Source organism: Ciconia boyciana, chromosome 3, assembly GCF_034638445.1.
Source record: "Ciconia boyciana chromosome 3, ASM3463844v1, whole genome shotgun sequence".
Classification (NCBI taxonomy): Eukaryota; Metazoa; Chordata; class Aves; order Ciconiiformes; family Ciconiidae; genus Ciconia; species Ciconia boyciana.
The window spans coordinates 46,356,502-46,367,523 of NC_132936.1; the positions used below are offsets into that span (position 1 = coordinate 46,356,502).

General features: G+C 42.8%; 1 protein-coding gene across 15 annotated transcripts in view; it reads right to left on the reverse strand.

Moving 5' to 3' along the window:
- Positions 1 to 10,684, reverse strand: part of FBXL4 (F-box and leucine rich repeat protein 4) — a 74,612-nt gene extending 63,928 nt beyond the window's left edge. For 2 of the 15 annotated variants that reach the window (XR_012041425.1, XM_072855529.1), the window contains exons 1-4: positions 10,591 to 10,684; positions 4,390 to 4,638; positions 3,005 to 3,589; positions 2,530 to 2,614 (exon numbers count right to left, since the gene is read on the reverse strand). Coding sequence is in view for 14 of the 15 variants with exons in the window: in XM_072855529.1 (XP_072711630.1) it covers positions 2,530 to 2,614; positions 3,005 to 3,508 (589 nt within the window). In the remaining variant the exon portion in view is untranslated. Of the gene's footprint in view, positions 1 to 2,529; positions 2,615 to 2,999; positions 3,590 to 4,389; positions 4,639 to 4,903; positions 4,921 to 8,326; positions 8,382 to 9,665; positions 9,772 to 9,866; positions 10,201 to 10,327; positions 10,565 to 10,590 lie in introns of those variants that run through there. The other 13 variants (XM_072855543.1, XM_072855542.1, XM_072855537.1 and 10 more) reach the window with 12 other exon arrangements.
- Between the last annotated feature and the right edge of the window lie 338 nt (positions 10,685 to 11,022).

The following is an 11,022-nucleotide window of genomic DNA, read 5'->3' on the forward strand; positions in this document are numbered from 1 at the left end:
CAGTATTCAATGCACCAGCAACAGAGGAACATGACTAAAGACCTTTTTCTGAACACCTGCATAAATCGTTCTTTCATGCAACTGAAGCATAAAGTGAGCAACAGAGCAACACATTGGCCAACCACGTGGGCTATAGCCATTTTTCTACAAGGATATATAAAGTCTTCCTGAGCAAGGACTGATGTACATCAAGTCCTTACAGAGCCTCTTGTAGGTTAGAAGCTTTTGCACACAGCAAAGTATTGGATGAGCTGATGTTTTAAATACTAAACAAAGAGAAAAAAGATTACTCAGCTGGACCAGTGTAATCCACTAAGCATAACATTTAAACAAGTCTCGACAGACATTTTCCTCTCAACCATTTTGACTCCACCATTAACTTGGCCTTCTTTTTATATCAAAGTAAGAACTGGTGAAAAGGAACCTTTCTACATTGGTGTTCAGAAACAGATCCAGTGTCAGCAGATAAAACAAAGCAGCACTTTAAGGTCTTTAGGTAACAAGGTGATTTAAAATTGAGTATCGAAATAGTCAGAAGAGGAAAACAATGTCCTAAGCAGCCTTCGAGTAACTGGGACATGGCCTTTTTTAACAGAGGAAAATAGTATGGCAGTTCAAGTCCAAAACATCAGTTAAACACAGAATCACCTGAGATTATCAGCAGCATTCCACCTTCCAAAAAGTAATTCTTAGTTGACATCTCAGAGAATTTTTGGAAGTGAAAACAAGGGACCAAGAACTAAAGCAGAAAAGAGACTGTGTTCTTGCAACTCTTAGTATTCCTCTCATAAAGGTGAGCAAATGAACTGAGAAAAAATACTGCATACCGCATGTAGAGAAAGGGTTCCTTCATCTTCCCTTCAAGACACTACGCATAAGACACGTTTGTCTCTGTCAGAAGAAAGGAGACAAACCAAATGTGCAGCTCTGAACAGACAAGTCCTGCTGAAGAAAGGTAAGCCAAAAGAAAGAAAGAAAGAAAGAAAAAGTCCCTCTAACACTTCTCTAGCATCAAGATTGGCAAGTACTGAAGATGCAGCACAGACAACTGGTTCTGAGGCTCCCCGAGACAACCTCCTCCTAACAAAAAATCTTGTTAACCTAGGTAGACAAAACAGAAGATACTCCTGCCTACAAATTAAAAAGCAAGGTCCTTCATCCTTTTTTATGAAGAAGGGAAAGTCTGAGCTCTCACTCTGACCACACCCCAAAAAGGAGTCGTAAAGCACATCCCAAAAAAGTTTTATATTAGTATTTTCACTTCCATCTTCTTTTAGCTCTCTGAACTATTTTATCTTTTTTTTTTTTTTAGTGCACCTTACTAAATAGCTCCTTTAGTTAACATTTCTTGAGAAACTTTCCTTCAACACTTCTTGGTCTTTACACAAAACTAAAAAAAGTGTATTGTTTTAAGAACCAAAACCTAAATGGATATTTTTATAAAATAGCATTAGGTTATTACTCAGAATTATATCCTTGTATTGCCCTGCAGCACACTATCTTACTATTATTCTAATGCAATATTGTCAACAGTTACAGAAATCTCTACATAAATCTGCGCTACATCATAAAATAAAGAAGTAAAATGAAAGTTCACAGAGTAATTGCTCAAAAGTCATTTCACATTAGGTTCTAAGTTCAAAAGTCTTAAAAGCTGTCTTCACCACATATCATCCTATAAATAAGTTCTGTATTACAGTGCCAAACGCACGCCTACTTCTGAAGTTAGGCGGCCTATTATTATTAGTTTGACCTATCACCATTCCTTGAATTCGGATGTTTACTTCAGAGCTATACAGTATATACTCATTAGAGAGCTGTAAAACAAACAACTTCACTAAACAACAGTAGACAATAGAATCATACAAAAAATATTAATTGGGAATTTTGAATATATAACATGACACCTGATTTTCTAGGGGTTTTGAATAAATATCAATGGCCTAGTATTAGGAAGCATGGGATACTAAGTCAGACCTAAAAGCATGCTTTTTAGCTGTATCTGTAAAAGGCAGGTCAGGGAAAAAACACCCAGCATCCAAGCAGACACTGTTTATACCGCCAAAGTGTGCATTTTAAAGGAATACAGTATTTGTTGGCATATTATTTTCTACAGGATACTTTTTGTTAAGTCTCTCTTCTATCAGTTCTCCCTTCCTTTATGGCTTTGGTAACATTTCACCTCTTTTTGATGTATATGGAATACTTTGATTGCATATACTGATAGCTTTTCTCAATGTTTTTTCCCACTATGTGCTTTTACCTGTTCTCTTTCTCCTTCCATTTCCATTTCCTCACCTCCTCACTAAGAGCTTCACACCTCATACAGTGTTTTTCTTCATTATCTTATCATTCCCCAGGTCCCCATCTTCCTGCCCCCCCAACTGGAATTTCATCAGGAGTTCCTACTATGAGGAAAACCAACAGGATCAAATCAGGGTCTTTTAGTCCATGAAGCAAGTGTAAAAATGAAGTGCGGCTCACACCCTTTGATCAGACCAAAAATAAAGATCAGACAAACGGCATCACCTTTTGTCCGACTGTTCCGTGCTTCTGTTTTTGGCCTCATTTCCATATGAATAGTGATAGTGCCTGATTGTACTATACATACAACCTAAAGCATGCAGAGAGAAGAAAGAGTTTATGGCTACTTGAGGCAGGATGATACAGCAACCATGAATCCTCAAGCCTCTTCTACACAATTTGCTTTTCTTATTGGGGAAAGAGAAGATTTCAACACAAAATTTCAACACAAAAACTATCACTACACAAATTAAATCTGATATTAAGATTTGGATTAATTCCTACAAAAACATCCACATCTCTGAAGTTGCTATAGAAACGTGTCACCACAGTTTTAAAAACATGCAGAAATAAAGAAAACGTTAGTGGGTCAGGTACAAAACAGAGAAACACTAGGAAGTAAAGTTTGCTAAACAGCATTATTTGTAGCATTTAACATCTTACAGGAAAGCATAAAGGAGGAAAAAAAAAATTACCTTACTTCAGCTGGTGGATTTTGTGAGTAAGGATTTGCAGAGCATGCCAAAATCCTGACTACAGCTCCAGGATGATATGTTTCCAGAACGTGCACTGCAGTGGGATAAACTGGATCCTCAAAAGCAAGTTCCACATAGTCCTGGCTACAGAAGGTGGGTGGCGTCCTCTTGAACGGCAGACGAGCACTAGGGCAACGATCCCACCAGGTCCCATAAGTTCGAAAGACAGCAGTCTGAGTGAAGTCACCAGAACTAGGGTACACATTTGGAATACCTGCTAAATTCCACATGGTATATGACATGCTGTTTTCACTACCATAGTGAGAGCTGAAATCCAACACTTCTTTGGCATGCTGAGCTATTTCAACGTTGATAGGTAAGGCTCGGGTGTTTGATTCAATAGCCCTCCGGCTGTTCATTTCTCCTCTCGTCGCTGTCCTAGCTCGGCGCCGAAGGCACATATAGTAAAACATGCTCAGAACTGTTAACATGGGAAACACTGGTGACATCAAGATACGACTTAGGAAGATGCAAAAGGTCAGGAGTCCTTTATAAGGCGCATTAACTGCTTGTGGTGTTTTGGAAAAGAGCTGATAAAACAGAATGAATAAACATAGTGAGCAGATATTCTTAGAAAGCAAACTGTACTCATTTGAATATCCTCTTAAACAAAGTACTGCTACTAAAACATTAATAAACTTACATTTTATTTTAAGACAATTATTTAGTTGGAGGCTACTAACTGTGGCTTCCCATTTACTGTGTCTAAAAAAAGAGAAGACTATGAAGAAACATTAGCCAAAACTAGCCCTTGAGCAACAAAAAGACTAATGGTTAAATTAAGAATTATTTTCAGGAATTTATTAAGAGAAAAAAATCTTGCACTGACTTATGGAAATGAAATCAAGTATGAAATGAAATCTGGCCCTTGTAGTAAACAACTGCAGAAGAGTATCTGAAGGTACAGCTAAAATTATCTGTAGTATAGTTTTGAAATACTTAAACTAAAACTGACTTTTAAACAAAGTACCTGGGTACCTAGTCAGGCTGTAGCAGTATACAGCTCAACAAAACCTAAGTTACTTCACTGCTTGTATTTTGCAGTAAGACTGCTCCCAGACCCAAATTAGTTCATTAAAAGCTAGCTCAAGTATATCTATATTATATTATAATCTGGAGAGTAAATACACCCTTCAAAGACAGCTCATATAGAATGTTGGACAGCTACTCCAGCAAACTGTTTCCTCTAATTTCTTCCCATAATTTGTGAATGGTTTTAAGAGTGAAAAGAAAGAGCGTTGGGGCAGTTAATCTAAACCAAAAACTTAACCCGCTGCTTCCTGTATCGGAGCACTAGCCTGAAACAGACTCACAAAAATATTGTCTTTACCCTTTGAAGTTGTCCATGACAGCATTCACCAATGATAGAAGAGTCACCAGCCTGAAGGATGCTCAGAATTCATTAACGACATCATCTTCCTTTAAGCCAAGGAACAAAGTAAGTCTTCAAAAGAGTCCTGGCATCAGAAGTAGAAGTCCCCATAGAAAGCATTTTACTTCTGATAAGAGAAAATATTTTCATTTATGCAATAATTCAGTTAAACACAAAATGTAGTAGATCTGCGTACTGCCAGGCCACCTAAAAAAAATCAACACAAAACATACTAATAATTAAGGATACTGATGTGTTTTCCACAGCCCACACCAAATCACAAGTAAAACAGACAAACAAATTAGAAAAAGCTAAATTAAAGGCAAGTCTCTTTACTAAAGTCTTCTATTTACAATGGTGAAGAAATATTTATAGCTGAATGTTGTCTTCAGGACACAGAAGGACTGTATTATGTTCCCTAATAAAGATCCTCTTACATATGCTTGTCCCATATTTAGCAGCCGCTCCATACCTGCATGATGTAAACTGTTAGATTTACCAACACGCAATGAAACGTGGAACGTATTCTCTGATTTCTGCTAGCAGTACACAACACACTTGGGCACCAATACAGCACTCCAGAATTCACATCCTCCAGTACCACAAACTGTTTCTCACAAACTGGCCTTCCAATTAACTTGTTCATCAGCTTTACTAGGAAACAATAAGGAGTAACGTCCGTAACCTGTCAGAGGCCAAAACAGGCATGACCAAGCATGTCTCAAAATAGAGTAAATGTTTCTTCAACAGCCTGTACTGGAGTTGCCAGTTAGTTTATCACAGGATACATACTGTGGTAATCACTGAACCAGAGGTGACTCTTCTATCGCAGAAGACGCACCAAACAACAACTAACATGATGCCTCACATTGCCTGGCAGACAAACCACATATTTAATGTTTGCAATGAGTACAAGCAAGACCATATTTTATAGTTTTTGGAATCATAAGCTTAAAGTAGGGTAAATAATTGAACAAATGGAGACGAATCAAAGTGACTTTTGTATGCCTCTACATAAATCCACTGTGCACGTTTCTTGGGCAAACTGCTTGTTTTCCATACTCACAAAACGCACACAGATGTACAAACAGCTCTCTTTCACTTGGACGTTGCCAACAAGAAGGCGCTTGTGGTAACAGATAAGGACAGGCTGCGCTATTTGACCCTCTTACTTTTGAAAGCAAGAAAGTTTACTAACGAAGTGTTCACTTCTCACTTTCTTGCCTCTTCTATTATTAGCTTTTTGTTTAGTTCCTGTCCTTCATTCAGTTTCACATGTTGACATAGCTGTCAACAACACGAATTACTCCTGACATTCAGTGCAGAAGGGAATGCATAAGACAACATGCTGGATCCACTTCAAGCTCTCCTGGAATGCCAAAACCCAATAATGTCACATTTCCCCCAAACATCCTGTTGAACCACCTTTTAGAAAAGACCCTGGGAAAAAAGCAGCACAACCCCCAATCTCTCCTCCTTAAAAAAAATACCCAAAAAAACCAACTCCAAACTGCAAATTGTTATTTTTTCTTTCATGGAGCTGCTGTAAGATATAAGTGAAGATTACAAATACATTCTCCCCCTGGATTTTTCCCTCTTAAAAAGAAAAATCCATTTACAGAATATGCCAACAGACATTAAACTTCAACAAAGTTACTGCTGTCAAGCCCTGGAATCATGTGTAGACCAGCATATACACCAGCTTCTAACTCAAAATTTCACTGATTAACATGGTTTGACGGCTGCTCCATGGAAATTATGGCTTTACAGAGCTCAATTTTAAGAATCACTCAGCTGGGGTTCTTCGAGATCAGGTGCGAATCACTTATCTCACATACACATCCTACACAACTTCACGTCTGCGCTGCAAACTCCAGGCCACAGCCCGGAGCTCTTACAGCGCTGTTGTAAAACCCAGCCGTGCTCCCTATCAGCTTGTCCAAGAGCAGCATAACCACCAGCTGGTTCAGAGCGGTACATCAAATAGCCGGCCAGTTTAAGTCAGGTCTAACAGAGCAGATAATGGAAAATCTGCAGCATGATTTCAAGGTGGCGGAAACATTAATTTGGGTCATTCCCCCTCTACCAACTTGATGATTTTTCATAAAATCTGTAAAAATTTGATATCCTTGACACTAACACCACTTTGTCAATTTTGGCTGACACTGGTCAACAGGCTCAAAAGTAAGTAAGGAGGAAGAAACAGGGAAGAGCATACAGCTTTCATAAAAATGTATTAGTCTAAACAATACAAGTGGAGGTAAACTACTTCTAAAGAGTTAAAAGCAATATAGGATTTAGTAGTTTATAACAAGTAAGAGGAAACAGAAAACTATTATAAAAGAAGGATAAATAAGCATTAGGGCTACAATACAAATAGGAACTCTTCTTTCGGCATTTTAAAAGAAGCATTAAGACTTGTGTGGAGTTAAAAGACCAATGAAAAATTGCTCAGGAGGTTAAAGGATAATAAGCTAGTGAAAGAATTACATTAAATACAGATCAGCAGGGGCCAGATGATATGGAGAGATTTTTTCAGGAGCTACCACAGGTCAAGCTGATTTCCAATTAAAGGGATTTAACTGTGCAAAAAAAGATAAAAATGCAGACTCAGGCCTATGCAAAGCATCAAGATAAACAGCTCTGGAGCAGAGCAGTTCATGTACATGCAAAGTTTATGTGGAAAACTCCCCCCTCCCCCAAACTGCTCGATTATTTTTATGAGATCCATTTGGGCCTATGCAACTACACCTTCCAATCTCTGGCAGCATCTTTGGCCTGTTGCATATTATTCATTTTCTTTTGTACAGGCATAATTATGCCAAACTGAAGCTTAATAAAGGTTTCTTTTAAGCATATCTTATTATGCTCCTCCCAAGCATCAGCCTTCTACTTCTTTTCTTTTATTTAGTTTCTTTCATATCATAATTTTTTCTCTGTCAAGATACTATTAAGTGGACTGAAATGGCGCTATTAAATACCAGGACCTTCAGCGGGCACCACAGACTAGCACAGAGAGCATTAACGGTTTGGTTAGAAACAAAAACCAATACGCTATGAACGTACAGTGATGTTGTGAGGTGCTGTCCTATGCCTACATGCCCATTTTGCGCTCCCAGACTGGATCCCGTCCCCAGTTTCTCTCGGGGCTGCCTGAGCTCTGCCCTCCCGTCTCATGCCCCACACAGACCCATCCCTCTCTGCTTCACAGACACCTCTCCAGCTGGCACTGCTGGGGAGCCAGGTGAGTCCTGGGGCTCGTCCAGCCAGACACCAACCACTCCCACAAGCAAGTGTAGTTTTCAGTCCGTTCATCTCCCCGAATCAACTCGTTGCCAGTTAACACGAAGTCAGTGTTGGCTCGAGGGGGCAGTAAGACTGCAAGAAGCCCCAGTCAGACCAGCTCAAAGGGCCATGGAAATGTTACCTCCAGTTTTACCAGACACGATTCCAGAGAACCAGATTGGACTAGACCTGGAATACAACCTTCCTAAGAGAGAGAGATATGCTACCTTCTTTCAAAATACATTAGAGCCCATTACATTATTTACAATCTCTCCTATTCAGATAATTATTTAACTAACAACTATTTCAATTATATGGGCAAATTCCCTTTTTCTATTATGATTAACCATTCTTCCCTTTGTGCTATACATCTAGAAAGCCTTCTAAGACTGTAATTCACTACTTCCTTCTTTCAAACACAACAAACCTTGATAAAGGAAAATGTATTATGGTTTCTGTACAGATTTCATGGGAACAGGCACTAATTAAACTAAAGCATTCAAAAGCACTAGATCTCTTCAGCCTATTTTGCCTCTTTTTACAGGGAGTTTATGTCCACAAATCTATTTTCCAGCTTCCAAGCAACCCATCCTGTTAATGATTATTGTACCTATTTATTTTGGTTGTTTCTGCAAATGCAGCTCCCCAGTATTCACAACTTCATCCTATGAGAGCAGAAACAGGACATAGTTACGTAGTCATTCACCAACCAGACTGCCGAGAAAAAGTGGGAAATATACAGAAAAATACCAGAGATTTGGAGGGGCTGCAAAGGGAAGGATGTGTGTAAAAACATAGCAAGTAACAGTTATTAGACATAGAAAAAAAAGAAAGATGGCATATTTCGTCCCTGAGCTGTTCCTAGCAATGCATGTGTTAGACAAGAGTTCGTACTATTTCAAGAGAAGCAAATGTTGTATATACAAGTCATGTATACACCAGGTTTGATTTTTAAAGCCAGAGAGGTAATAATTCCTCTTTATACCAGCTTTGCTAATCTCACGCTTGGGAGTACTGTGCCAAGTTTTCTTTCGTTTGACTATAAAAGGAACAGCAACATTGACAAATTACAAAGAACGTATAAATGACAAAAACAATAGATTGTATTATCTCTGAAGAAAGATTAATGCAATTTAATATATGTGTCTTAGATAAAAGATGGTAAATGGGAAATCTCTTTAATTATCTTTGCACATTAATGCACAGAGGGAATACTGGAACCTTACATTACAGGCTAAACCAGAGTATTTTTACCACAGGTTAGCATCTCTCGCTGTTAATTACCTAGATTATACCAACATCTACGCTCAACTTGTTGAAACTAGAAGCTAATATTAATTAAAAATTAATAAACTCTTACAGCATACTTTAAACTCGGGCCCCGCTTGCTGTGTTTCTTCCTGTAATGTGTTCTGGCACTAAAAACATAACCATTTCAGATATTTGCAACTTATAAATTTACAGTTTGGAAAGGAAATGGAACATTATGACAATTCTACCTACTTAAAATCTTGACTGTGTTGCCGTCATGAGCACCAAAACATGCAAAATGCAAGAATTTCAGATTACTTCACTGATTGACTGTTCCTTCCCACTAGGACCAGAACTCATTGCGTGGTTTAGCATAGCAGTATAACAGAGAGAAATGTTCTTTAGGGATCTATTCCACCATCCAGGTGACCACCCTGCCTTCTGGAGGCTGTCTTCACATATAACTGAGATTGTTTCTCAATATGTGTAAATCATCAGGTAGCCCCTTTTAAAAACGACTAATTCTACACAAAGCCTAAAGCCACCACTTCACTTTGAACAACTGCCCTCCCAGCTACGGTGAAACTCTCTTCCTCATGCCAAAAAACCCCCCAAATATATCCCCATTCAATACTACTGTCAGTAAGCAATTCAAGTGCAGTTGTCTCCTCATTTTTCTTTTCACAATGTCGTGCTACCTCTCCATGCAGTCGTGTTCTGTGTGGCATTTACTTGCTGGTCACTGCACTGATCGCAGCTATTAGGCCACGTAGTTGTCTCCCGCTGTCTGTTCACCAGCCTGCACTGACAATAAATAACAATTCACACGAAGTGAAGCACCCCAAAGTACATACCCCCACGCAAAAAAAATAAATGAATATTGCTAGTTAAGCTCCTACCCTGCTTCTGTTGTGTTGTGATTGGGCAACTGGGGTAACAAGGGGTAACTGGCGTAAGGCAACGGGGACCAGGCAGCAGCGAACGCCTACGGCGAGCCTGACGCTCCTAGGGCGGACGAGGATCTGCGCAGGAGACGGTGCCCAACCCGCGCCCCAGCTCTGTCTGCTTCTAGGGCTCTTCCTCCCTCCGTGCGCCATCTCCTCCCCGTAACGTCGCGCCCCTCGGGCACCCGCGCTCTTCGCCGACAGGGGCCTTCCCCTGGGGCAGGTCTCGCCGAGGCCCACGGGCGCCGCCGGGGCAGCCCCCACCCTGAGGCAGGCGGGACCGCCTGGTGCCGCCACTGCCCCCCGGGTCCCCTCCCTGACGCGCGGACAGCAGCCCGCCCCGGCCCCGCCAACCACCGCCGGGGCGCCCGCCCTGCGGCCCGGCCGCCGCCTCCGCCGGGCGGGCACGTACACACCTGCGGCCGGCCGCACCCGCCGCACCGGGCCGGCACCCGCACCGGGCCGCTCCCGGGCCCGGCGCCGCGCTAGCCGGCGGGCTGCCGGCGCTGCCAGGCCGGGCGGGGGCGCGGAGGGGGGCGCCGGGCTCCTGCCGCCCCGCCGAGGAGACCCCCTCCCCCCGGCCGCGTCCCGCGGGGAGGGGCCCCGGTAGGCAGCGCGGCCCCCCCGCGCCCGCCCCTCCCTCTCTCCCTCCCCCGCCCGAGCGGAGCCGCCACCCTACCCCGTCCGGAGGGCGGAGCAGCTCGGGCCGCGCGCGCCGCCGCCGCCACCGCCGCGCCAGGCGCCGCCGGAAGCCCGCACGGCGGCGGGGGCGGGGCGACGGAGGAAGGGGCGCGGCGCGGGGGGCCGCGGGGGCGGGGTCGCGAGCTGCGCGTGCCCGCGCCTCAGCGCGGGGCGGGCCGGGCCGTGAGGGCCGTTGCGGGCGGCGGGCTGAGGGCTGGGGGCTGAGGGAGACGGCGGGCTGGCCCCGGCGGGAGCTGCGGGCGCGGCTCGGTGTCCCGTTCTTTGTTTTCATTGCGAAGTCAAGCGAAGGGCGGCGGCGGGGGGCGTGTCATTGTTTTGTTATTGTTTGTGACTCAAGCCCTCTCTGGCTTGCGTCGTCTTACCTCTGCAGCCGCGGAAGGCTGCGGTGAGGCGGGCGCTCTGAGCCGCC